This window comes from Nansenia antarctica (assembly GCF_963989245.1).
Source record: "Nansenia antarctica genome assembly, chromosome: 5".
Lineage (NCBI taxonomy): Eukaryota > Metazoa > Chordata > Actinopteri > Argentiniformes > Microstomatidae > Nansenia > Nansenia antarctica.
In genome coordinates, this window is record NC_137690.1 from 64,277,595 (window position 1) to 64,290,543 (window position 12,949).

Below are 12,949 nucleotides of genomic sequence, written 5' to 3' on the forward strand. Positions count from 1 at the left end.
TACAGCCTGGACATGATGACTGCACCTTCAGAGGGCCAGACTGAACTTGGTGCTGTATCTGAGAACTGCATCAATAAGACAGGGGGAACATTGCTGTATCCACACAGGTTCCAGTTCGGACCAGGCAGTGGCTCAGGAGGTAGAGCCGGCGTCTAATGATGGCAAGGTCTGCGGTTCGGTGGTTTTTATCCCCGGCTGCCACGCGTCGAGGTGTTCTTGGGCAAGACACTGAACCCCAAATGCTCCCAATGAGCGGGCGTGTGAATGTGTGAATGTGTGTGTGTGAATGGGTGAATGAGAGGCCATTGTAAAGCGCTATGGAATAAGGTGCTATATAAGTACAGTCCATTTACCATTTAGGCAATCAAGCCGTGTTTTAAGCCAATCAGGGTGTTTTACAGGGTTCCCTAGTGAGGGATCGAACCAAGTCGTCTGAAAGAGAACCAAAGGGTTGCTTCAGGTTATCTGAAGGAGATGAAGGAGAACCCTCACCTCATTGCCCCTCTTACTCTTGTGAAGTGGTTCGCTCAATAAATTATTGTGCACTTGGGATCGGAAGGTTGTGAGTTCAAATCCCGCCTGAAGCCACACCACTACTAGTGTGCCCTTGGGTAAGGCACTTAGCCCTCAGTTACTCCAGGGGGAATGTCCCTGTAATTCGTAATTGTAAGTCGCTTTGGATAAAAGCGTCTGCTAAATGGCAAAATGAAAAATGAACATCCAAAGTCCAAAGTTTTCAAATAGTATTTAGGCCAGGACCAGGCTGGATCATCACAAAAGCATGTCCCATCCCATTGGTACTCTATTGAAAGAAGAACTAGATTGATTTGAGACATGTATTTCCATCTAATATCTCTCAATATCTGTACAATGTCATGACAATATAGGGCTTTTAACAGACGAAAACAAAATAAATTAGTCTGTGCCTGGTTTGATAGTGTCTGATTGCCCTGGTAAACTGCAGAGCTGACTTTAATGATATCACATCTTGCTCAATAACATAGCTAGCCCCAAGCCTCTGTTTTTACAGCAGTCCAGAGCCAGTACAAACACTAATACTTTTAGCTGAGTGGGAAAGGGGAAGATGGCATTGCTTGTTATATTAAAGGCCTTTGTAGATGTGTACCTCTGGCAATCCCATCATTAGGGTGTGTGGTTCTGTCTCAGGCCCTGCCATTGTACTTGCTGCTAACCTGATCACTGCACAGCCAGAGGAGAAGGGTGAACTTTCTGTAATGAGGCACAGGTGACATAAGGTCAAGTGATGCCTGTTGAATGCCTGTTCCTAAAGTGTTGCTTGCCAAGTGAAGTGTTTCTACAGCACTGCACTGTTTGTGGAGTTAAAGTGTACTGTATTTGAGAAGTGGGAGAGGTTTGTTCATATTGCAGATTTTTTTCCCTCTTCCTTCCTCTAAAAGGGTAAACAAGTACAAGCGCGTGCATACGCGCCATTAAGTTGGCCTATCCCTACAGTATTTCTGACACGCACACATGCACACACGCACGCACACACATACACACACACACACACACACCACACACCACACACACACACACACACACACACACACACACACACACACACACACACACACACACACACCACACACCACACACCACACACCACACACCACACACACACATACACACACACATCATTACATTTCTTGAATATTCACTCTTGCATTCAGAAAAATATGGAATAAAGATTAGCTGAGTATTAACAATGGCAGACAGATTTCATTAGTATTATACATTTCCCAGTAGATTCCAACAGAATGTCTGGGGATTACCCTGAGCTGTTCCAAAGCCTTTCTTTGCATTGCTATTGCTGAAATAATCATTTGTATTCCACCCATAAACCACAGAGAGAATTCTCTTAATCCCTAACAATAGGGGAGTGGATGATACTCTTAAGAAGGTTAACATCCATAGGGTTTACTTTACACCCATCTACACATGACATGACCCCCCCTGCAGTGACATACAATATCTAACAAACTAAATGATGCAGGCAGGATCCTCCGTGCACCTGCTGGGTTATGGAATTGGGAATGGCATGATGAACTAACTGAGGAGTCAAAGATGAGTGCCCGGTATGGTCAGACTAGAAGTCCATTTAATTGAGTCTCTCCAAGACTGTGAGCTCATTTCATGTGAGACCTAATTAGATGTCATTGGGGCCTTGGAACATTGAGAAAGGTAGTCATATCCTGCCTTTCTGCTGACAGGATGTGCCACATGCCAGCTCACCTGCCGTAGTGAGAGAGAGTTGTACAGCACTGGCACTGTCTGTAACTTGAAAAGACGAAAATCTTCCAGTGAAAAAGAAAACAGTAAATGTTCAGTAATCGACCAATTACTGTATGTAACTGCGATTGATGAAATTACTACATCAATTATTTGGTCCAGTCAAATTATCATCATCATTATCAACAAACATGTAATCATCAAGGATTTCCCTTTAAAACAGCACGGGACAAGAGTCCGAAGAAAGAGACAACATTAACCCTCACTGTAACCGCCATGTGTAAGAGAAGGGAAATACTTGCCAACGGCTGTTGAACCACTTCTCCTCCAATAGAAAGTGTATTGAGTGGGCGATGCTTAGAATGAGTCTGACATTGTCTCTGGATGAGCAGAGTTCATTGCTCTGAATAACGGCAAAGTGGGTCAAACTTTACCTTGTGCTAGGAATGCTGCACATTGTTTTAATTTGTGAAAACATATAACTAGGATGCAGAGTTGTTTCCTGGCAGGAGAAACCTCCTGCCTTGACATTTAAAAAAAAAAAAAAACTCTATGAACTAATGACAACGGAGATCAGCTGCACCCACTCTGAAAACATCGATTTTCACCAAGATGCACCTGTTTTTGCGTCCCTCCTCAGTCACATCTCTCAGCTTTCAAAAAGCTAGACGGAAAGAAGAATCCCCTCTTGCCCACCCTCAAACCTTTGCCCTACCCCCCTACACACACACACACACACACACACACACACACACACACACACACACACACACACACAAACCTGCTCATGAGTACATACACACTAGCTCACACAGACTGTTATAAATGTTGTGACTTGCTATCAGTCAATTAGTTCATGTATTTCAATCTATTTTTACAAGGACAACTGTGACAGTCTGGTGAAAAAATGCCCAAGTAGGGCAAGGTCTTTATTATTTTATTTTTTTTACAATATTTTACATATGAAAGTACAGATTGTACACTTTCAAATGATGTGTCATAAATACAATTGTTGAAGAAGATAGAATGTTGGTACAGCTCAAACCAAATTCCGGAGAAACTCGCTCTGAATCAAAACAGATGCGTATTTTGCGCATTTGGTAGTTGGCTAGCAGCTAAGGAACGTTGCTATGAACATCTAACTGCATGTTTAGCACAACAAAAACTCATAACTACACATAATTAGTTGATCACAGAGTCCTTGCTTTTGAACATGTCTTAAAACGTAAGTTTGTTTATAAGCCATGTGTATTACTAACCCCGTAGCCTGAAGCAAGACGGGACGCGTGACAGGACGTACAGTGAATCCAATTCACAAATTATAAGTATTTAGTGATCCTAAAACAGTTTTTTGTTATATTGAGTGGACTCTTCAACACTTTCACTTTCGTAATATTGAACAACCGGAAAACACACATTTGTGTGGACTACATTTACATGTAGTCCAAGGAGAACTCGATAAAGGAACATTTAAGGTTCAACTCCCAGAAGCTTGGAGGAATCTATCTTCCAGAATCTTCTGTGTACCATGGTGTGATTCCGAACTAGGTGGTGGATGGCATGCTGAGTAATGTAGTCTGACCCACTTTGTCTAGGATCCCCTGACAACCCAAAAGGAAGCTGACATAATAGGGCCACAAAAGCGTTACTTCCTCATGTGAGATGAACCGAGAGATGCATCAGTATCCATAATCTGGTAGGTGATGTTCAAGCCAAGAACTATAAAAAAAAAGAATCACACGGTGCAAGCCATAGTATACCAAGTATAGACCTATCCAATATGAGTTCATTTATGTGAGGTGTTTACATGAGAAAGGAGTGGATATACTGTACGATGTGAGTAGGGCATGTAAGTCAACATCATGTGCCTCAATGCACAGGAAAACCATTGAATACAGCAGTACACACATATTCAATGTTGAGAATATTGAATACAAATAAAATTAATGTGTGCTTATGAGAGATTGGCATAGTTCAATCATTTAGCTATCAAGCTTGCAGAGTTTAGAGAAATGCAATGGTATTTTATGGCTCTGAGGAAAAGCTCAGCTACAGAGGGATCATCAACAGTGTTACGAATGTTTTGGTTGTGTCTTGTGTTTTGGTGTGTTTCCATCCCTCTACCTATCTCCATCCTTCTCAGGCATTCTGGCAATCAATTTGTTCAGCTGCACCTCGTTCCTCAACACCTCCCGACGTATTTAAATCCTGCACTTCCTCCCCTCACAAGATCCTTTTGTTTCTGTCTGTTCAGAGTGTGTGTGTGTGTGTGTGTGTGTGTGTGTGTGTGTGTGTGTGTGTGTGTGTTTAAATTAATTGTGACAATTCTCTGTTCAGACCCCATTCCTTCATAATTCATCCCTTGTATTTTCATTCCAGTTACAGGAGAACAGTGGTATAGGTGAGAGCAGCCCAAGGGTATACATTTATGCACGTAGGTTACTCTTGTCTATATGGGTTAGTTAGTTGTTAGTTAGTTGGTTAGTTAGTTTGTGCCATCTGTTGTGTTTTTGGGTAGCTTAGAGTGTTGGTGCTAGACTTTGTCTAGAGGTATTCTTCTTAAGTATAGGTTAGTCTTAGTTTAGGGACTACTTTATATGTGGTTCTTTCTTTGGGCACAATGCCCCTCTTCACTCCTTAGTCTTGGTATAATAAATCATCATTGTACTGTTCACTTTGTCTCCTTGTCATTGTTTTTCACTGTTTTCACTCCATTGTCACTGTCCGTCGTGTCCTATGTTAGTTGCCTCACCCGTCCCCTAGACCTGGGCCAGGGTGGGGAACAACCCTGGAACAAATCCACTCTGTTCTCATGTCCTGAATCTCACTTTTGACTGCATGTTATCCTCAAGTGCATGTGTTAATATTTAATAACCAAGCTGAGTTTTGACAACTGCCTTTCATCTAAATTTAATCTGTAATAGATGTAAAGAGGGACAAGATGTCTGTCCTATATAGTGAGAGAAATGTACTGAAATGCATATCATTTGAATCTGTGTTGGTCATAATAATCATCCAAACTATGCAAATTAGGTAGCCTATATTCCCTTAGTCTGAATTGACTCACATAAAGGCTGAATCATGTGAGGTCTGGGTTCTTTGGGGAAATAACATGCATGATGACGAGTCGCGAGCACTGCGCATGGGAAAAGCCTTTCAGCACCTTGGACAGCGCTATATGTGTTTCTGAGGCACAAAGCAACTTCGTTACCCAAAGTGCACAAACTTTACAGTAGCCTAAATCCACAGCAAAGATTATAGAGAAATAAAACTCACCTCCAATATCTGGACGAAGTTTCTTGTCGTACTCCTTCAGCAAGTTATTCAATATGTGCGTGGCGTCGGCCTGATGGTTTTTCGGGACAAACACTTGATTGACAGTGACATCCTCATAGTCCTCGTTGTGTTGGCGTGGGTCTGAGCTAAATATACAAGAAACATCTGTTTTATTTATATGTTTTTAGACGCCGATTCTTCAAAGTACAACAACACTTGTTCTCACCGAAGCGCTTATTCAACAAAGAAAACAACAAGCGTAACATGCAACAATACATTTACAAACATAATGACATCAAACACGTCAACTCGGGAAGTTTGAACATAATCATTCTGCAAAGTGCAATACGCTTTCCTGCCATCGAGAGGATAATGTAGCCTACTATTTGATACACAGAGCATTGCACATTTTATTACAATTAATAATAATGATGTTAAAGTCAAGAATAGCCTACATTTTCAACAATAGGAAAAACGAGTCATGTCACCTTACTGATATTGACATACTTACCGCCCACGTTGGATTGTCAGAAGTAATAAAGAGACCAGCAACTTGATTGTCATTTTTCATGAAATTACTTGATCAAGGCGTTAAGACTTCTGCGTTGTTGAGCCGCGCTGTGTTGACTAACGATGGAATCAGGAGACAGGGTGGGATCCAACAACAGTATTGAATATGAGCCAGAATCACTTCATATAGCATGTTCAGCCGACCACATAGCCACAATAACCTCTCCCGTCCATAAAATAAGATGAAATCCACGTTCGAATGTCGCCGGGATTTGACTGAACCGGTCCAGCCCTGGCTTCCACGTCAATGATCAATGTCTTGAACAACACCCAACCTCCTCCTTCCGCAACATATTACACTAACCAGTTTATGGACAGGACATGATGACGTTCGTTCACCAAGGTAACATAACATACAGCGTCTCACAAAGTGACAGCCCCTAAAACGATTAATTATGCAACTCTATACCCACATTTCAACTTAACGAGTGAAATACCCTAAAGTGGAGTCACAAACTTTCATTGCATAGCCTATTCTGAGTAGTTAGTTAATTGTGCCATTTATGTTATGATATTGTTTAATTCATGTCGATCTATAGGCTATTTCTCTATCAATAATCTCCATAAAACAAGGTTTACTATAAAACGTTTAAAGTATTAGCTTACATTTGATACAGAAAACTATGGAAAACGACCACGTTTTTTCTCTAATATAACTTTCAACCCTGAACTCAAATCGTTTGGAAAATGTTGAACCTTATTTTTCGTATCGTGCCATTATATAAACATAAAGCACATAGTTGGACAAGCCATTGAACGAATAGTGTGTTAGTTGGTTAATTAAACTGAAACAAGTGACGGTGGGGATGGAGATGGCAGACTACCTCCGTGCGGCCAAAGGGCCGTATTGCAAGTGGCTACAAATTGTCATAATGTATAACGGATTAACCTCTTAGCTTCTACGGCGGAAGATATAATCTGTCTATCACAGGGGGGGGGAGAGAAATAAAGACATATTTGACATAAACTCAACATACATCTGGAAAGGAAGTATTATTCCAGTTCTCCTGATTTAACGCCAGTTCGGATTAGGCCTATTAACGTGGTATCATCAGTGGCCTGTGAACTCAAGTTGTCTGAAACATGCAGATGCAGTTCTGATTTATCCTGTGTTATAGACAGCCTACATAAACAGTATAGGCTAACCACCAAATAAAGAACTTTACTAAATATAAAATCAATCATCCATTGCATGTAATCGTTCATTTAAAAGTATTAAAATAAAAAGTGGAATAAATTGTCACAATGTGCGACTCAATCAAACAAAGTCCACTTGTAGGTTAATATTTTTCTCAGATTAGTAATTAGTATTGTATAGCTGATTGTTATAGCTCATAGCATCATATCCAGTACCATTTTAAGGGATGTTGTATTACATCCCTTTTTATTTGTTCAGCATAGCTGAAAATCCTAAATTTCTTACTAGCACGCACCCCAGCTGTCCACTGCATAGGACAAAACCATTTGTCATCAGTTACGGCTTAAATTAAAGGAAAGCACAGGCCTCCTGAATGGAAAAGCAACTTAAGCGGAACTAAATCCTTGACAAACAGATGTATGGCAGATGTGGCTGCCAGTGACTGGTGGGACAGAATCAGTCCTCTGCTTGCATCAGGACCATAGTATCTCTATAATCCAACAAGTCATGGCCAGTGTTGCGTTGACCCTCCTCTCCTGGTCTTCCTATTACAGACAGGACACCTCCTTGTGGGTTTTAAGTATAGTTCAATGACAATGGAGGTGTGAGAGGCGGATGCGCTTCAGAGAGGTCCTGTGCTTTATAACCCCCTGTTCTTGAAACAACAACACGTTGACAACAACCTCAATGATTATTTACACATTTAAAGTAGCACAAGGACTATAGCAGTACAGAGAACATTCATGAAAATAACTAAAATGTTGACTTGAATATGTTTAAACTGAATGTCATTATTTAACAGCACTATATGAGATAGAAACATCATATTTCAGTCATGTCCTATATTATAGAGAACTTGATTACAAATAATAATGAAACGTGTATTCATTGCACTATTTACATGACTCTTTAATGAGAACTGTACAGTCAATTTCCAAACACTGTTGGAACAAAAGATAAAAGATAACAAAAGATCACCCCTTTCTTAAAAACAGAAAACAAAAGAACCCTGGAAAAATGCAGGATACTTCTCAGCACAACTGTTGCCCAGTTCTCTCTGCATTCTCTTACCCATTTCCTGAACCTTCCGCTTGGTCTCACAGAGCATGGAGCCTGAGGGCAAGATGCCAGGACCCTGCTCCAGGGTCTCCTTCCTGGGTCTCCCTCCAGGGTCTCCCTCCAGGGGCCATTGCAGGTAAAAGTGCTTTACAGGCAAAGGTTCATGATCCCAGGATAATTACATCCTCTCAGTCCTCAGGAGATCCCAACAGAGGAAAAAAGGCAAATCTTGTCATGACACACAGATGAAATGAGAGGAGTACACTTATCTTGATAAAACTGTTCACACTTTCACCCCCAAAGTGAAGCTTTATAATTCACAGTTCATCCTCTCACTCTCCTGTCATTAGTGGGGAACAGATTATTAGTTAAAATTGAGTGTCTTTGGTAATGATGGTATGTTCAATCAGATGTAAATGGTAGGTTACAGTCAATGTAAAATTGTGCATTGCCATTCATGTTGTATTCATTGCCATTCATGTTTATTATATCATTAGCAACATCACTGTCTATTTCCTGTATCTGTCACAGTTACACCCAGGTCATCATTGTAAAAAAAAATACACAATATATTCACTATAGAGAGGTGAGAACATGTCAAGATTGCAATACAATTGTACACAGTAGAAGGTGGGTAAGAAAGATAAAACAATAAAATACTGTATGTCAGTATGAGATATTTAGCTGTCAAATGTTACAGGCACATACTGTATAATCAAGTTTATGGAATCTCAAACCTTTGGATAGCATGTTCAAAAACTCAAATCAAAAGCGCCATGTTGATTTTACACAGTTGATTTACAAATCCTTGTTGAATGAAAGCAATGTACAGTGGGAATAGAGAGGGCATTCAAGGTAAACATGGTGACAGTATCTCTCTAATGGTTTCATGCAGATCACAGTACGAGAACAATGAAAGGATGACATCTGATGAAAACTCCTCTCCATGATGAGGTATCCTCTCCAGCAGTTTTAGGCCAATATGGTTGAAGATAGGGCTGTGTGGGAGATGACATGAGGGAAACTGCTCCTTTGACCACTGGTTACCTTTTGTTGAGGTAGGTAGCCCAGTACACCAGATTAAAGGTTCCAAAGAGAACAGGGAAAACTATTCTGGACATTTTATCAATCTTGCTCACGCTGTTGTAGGTTTTCTTGGGATCCTGAATTTTGGTTTCAGCTGACCTCAGCTGTATAGAGGTGCTATTTGAGATGGTGGAGATAGCTATATCCTTGGTGATATTAGGGGTATAATTCACCCCTGCTGAACAAACATTGTTTGGCTTCTTTGACAGCACCATGGGGTCCCTTTTCTGCAGATAAAATAATGACGGAATGAAAATACACTTGTTATACAGTCACAGTAAAGCTTGTGCCACAGAAGTTTCACAGAAAATACAGTTCTAAATTCAAAAACTTGGCTATGGATCTCTATCATTTTCAGTAGTGTCTCATCAGGCCTAAACAGTTTTCAGTATGGATAGGACCATACAATGACCTACCTTGGGGTGCTGCGCTTCCATGGCCTTTTTACCATCCCATGCCCAGCTCCTTTTGGTGAAGTAGTTTACAGTGGCAAATTCAATAAGCGCAGAGAAAACAAACGCATAGCACACTGCGATGAACCAGTCCATGGCCGTAGCATAGGCCACTTTAGGAAGCGAGTTTCGTGCGCTGATACTGAGGGTGGTCATTGTTAGGACTGTAGTGACACCTGATCCAAAACAAGAGGTATTTTAAGTTACAGTGCAGCAGTGTACAGATCATGCACATATACTATATACTGTATATGCTATCATTGAACACTTTATTAGGAACACCTGTAAGTGTGGAGGTCTGGAGGTGATGTAATGGCGTGGGGGAATGTTTTCTTGGCACACTTTGGGCCTGTTAATACTAATCAATCATCACTTGAATGCCACAGCCTATTTGAGTATTGTTGCCGGCCATGTGCATCTCTTTATGGTCACAATTTACCCATCTTCTAATCGTTACTTACAGCATGATAATGCACCATGTCACAAAGCAAAAGTCGTCTCAAACTGGTTTCATGAACATGACAATGAGTTTAGTGTTCTTCAGTGGCCTTCCAGGTCACCGGATGTGAATCCAATAGAACACCTTTTGGATGTGGTAGACTGAGAGATTCACAGCTTAAAAGTGCTCTTGAAAAATTATTAAAGGTATTGCGTGATGCAGTCATATCATCATGGACCAGATGCTACGAAGAATTTAGGCAGTTTTGAGAGCAAAGTGAGGCCCTAACCAGTATTAGTATAGTGTTCCTAATAAAGTGTTCGGTGAGTGTTTGCTGTTTGAGTTCTACTAACCAAAGACAGTCCTGGCAGGTACAGACTCGCGGTTGAGCCAGAAAGACACTTGAGACAGGATGACGGTCATGAAGCAAGGCATGTAGGTTTGAATGACGAAGTAGCCAATCTTCCTTTTCAGGTAGAAGTGGGCCATCATTACAGTGTACTGTCCTGCAGAGTCAAGGGATAACAGAACAAGAGTCAAATCCCTCCACCCGGTATAAACATGCTTTATACTGGTAAATGGACTGACTTATATAGCGCAGTCCAAAGCCCTTTACAATGGCCTCTCATTCACCCATTCACACACATATTCACACACCAATGGCGGTAATCTACCATGCAAGGCGCCGGCCAGCTCATTGGGAGCAATTTGGGGTTCAGTGTCTTGCCCAAGGACACTTCGACATGTGGCCAGCCGGGGCTCGAACCGCCGATCTGCCGACCTTGCGATCATTAGACACCGGCTCTACCTCCTGCACCACAGCCGCCCCATACTGCAGTGCAGAAAGCTGTTACAGTATCTACAATGGACATATCCCATCTTTGGTTGTAAGTACTGTATATGTATTGATCAGCTTATTTTTAAAAAGCCTTTATGCATAAAAGTCTGAGTGGATACAATATTTTTTCTTGTGTGGTTAATTTGTCAGATCAAGGGATTTTGATTGTTAATAGCCTACATAATCGTACCACTACCATAATTATAAATATTGCTGCCTTTTTTCAGTCACAGCACCCTTTAAAAGTATGCAAAATCGCGAGCACCCCAGTCTAAAATGTATTCAAAAACGTACTCTGCATCCCTCTGACAGCGCACGCACACACACACACACACACACACACACACACACACACACACACACACACACAGACACACACACACAGTTTAAAATGTCACAGCTATTTTGCCTGATCATCATTTTCATGATAAATTGTGTAACTATAGTTTTTGGGAATTTAAATCTATTTTATTATGTCAGCGTATTTTTTGGGAATGGCCCGGCCCCCCTGATGAAGCCAGACGTCAATCTATTAAAAATGATGACAAAACAAAGAGAAGACTGACAACAGCCATATATATATTATTATTTATGAAAATGTTTGTGCCGAAGTACTTGGATGATATATTTTGTTTTATCCTTTTCAAACGAAATAATGTGACAGTAACTCAATAATGTGACAGTTGCTGCATGAGGTAAATTGTCAGCGGTAAAAAAGAGAGGGTGGAACATAATATCCTGTTAACCAACTGAAGATTGCATTTGAAGCTTTAAAAAAAAAAAAAAAATCCTTTCTAGCTTCCTACTGCTGGCTCTGATAAACTATAGAAAATCCACTGATGACTGCTGCTTTCTCCAGGCAAAATCGGATTTTTGCATCTCACTAATCCCTTGTCACAATCTGCATCCTGCCATCAGTGCTGCTGGGGACGCGCTCAGTCCTGCCCACTCGCTCTCCTCTGACCACACTCATCAGGGACAAACACACACGTACACACACAATCTCCGGCCGCAGAGACACCCGCTCCTGTTAATCAAAAGGCTCCAACTGGTGGGATGGAGGGGGGCTGACCGGTCCCCTTGGGAAGTTTTTTTTATTCTTCCTGTGGAGGGCTAACAAGCACCAGCACGATGTCTCCAGCAAGCCGGATACTCCTCCTGGGCCTCCCTACGCACCCATGACTCCCAGCCTCCAGCCCTGCCCTGACATACCCACCGGGGGAACCCACATCTGGACTGTTTTGCCTTTGATGCATGGAGCCCGATGAGACTCGTGGAGGAATGAACATGTTCCTTTGGTGGATTTTACTGCAAGGATTTTGGAGCGTTTATGGGGAACTTCCATTCATTGCAGAGAATAACGCAGCCATGTTGGTCAACTGGTAAGTACCACGGCAACTACATTCAGAAGGAATCATTGCAATGAGAATTATTTGACCAGGAGGAAAGTTATACGTTACAAGTATTGTAGTTATTAATATTATATTATATTATTTTCCACCAACATCGAATGACAATCAAACAACTGAATATATTTGGTGAATATAAATTATATCCGAAGTAATGTAGACGTTGCAAAAAAAGATACCCAAACGGTACAGTACTCTATTCAGATGCTAAACGTCGATATTGTTTTAGGGGTATGGTAGTGTGGTTTGTAAATGTAGTGGCTGAAGAGGAGGATGTCATGTCTCTAAAACGAGCTCCACTAATCTTGACTTGATTTAGCTAGTAGGGATTGTACCTAAGATTAGACTTGCTAATTGAAGAACCATAACAACCCAGTTCCTATTGGGGACAGCGAGGTCCACATACTGCACAGATGCCCAGACAGACCGCCC

At 41.2% G+C, this 12,949-nt stretch overlaps 2 protein-coding genes across 2 annotated transcripts in view; one reads left to right on the top strand and one right to left on the bottom strand.

Annotated features, from left to right (window-relative positions):
- Window positions 1-6,090, bottom strand: part of LOC308159015 (gamma-aminobutyric acid receptor subunit gamma-3-like) — a gene marked incomplete at both ends in the record, with an annotated part of 37,716 nt that extends 31,626 nt beyond the window's left edge. Inside the window, 2 exons of the mRNA XM_080532754.1 lie at window positions 5,527-5,672; window positions 6,038-6,090. Of these exons, the coding sequence (XP_080388880.1) occupies window positions 5,527-5,672; window positions 6,038-6,090 (199 nt within the window). The remainder of the gene's footprint in view (window positions 1-5,526; window positions 5,673-6,037) is intronic.
- A 6,272-nt stretch (window positions 6,091-12,362) lies between these two features.
- Window positions 12,363-12,949, top strand: part of LOC308158633 (gamma-aminobutyric acid receptor subunit beta-3) — a gene marked incomplete at both ends in the record, with an annotated part of 30,410 nt that continues 29,823 nt past the window's right edge. The window contains one exon of the mRNA XM_080532312.1: window positions 12,363-12,490. Coding sequence (XP_080388438.1) covers window positions 12,363-12,490 — 128 coding nt within the window. The remainder of the gene's footprint in view (window positions 12,491-12,949) is intronic.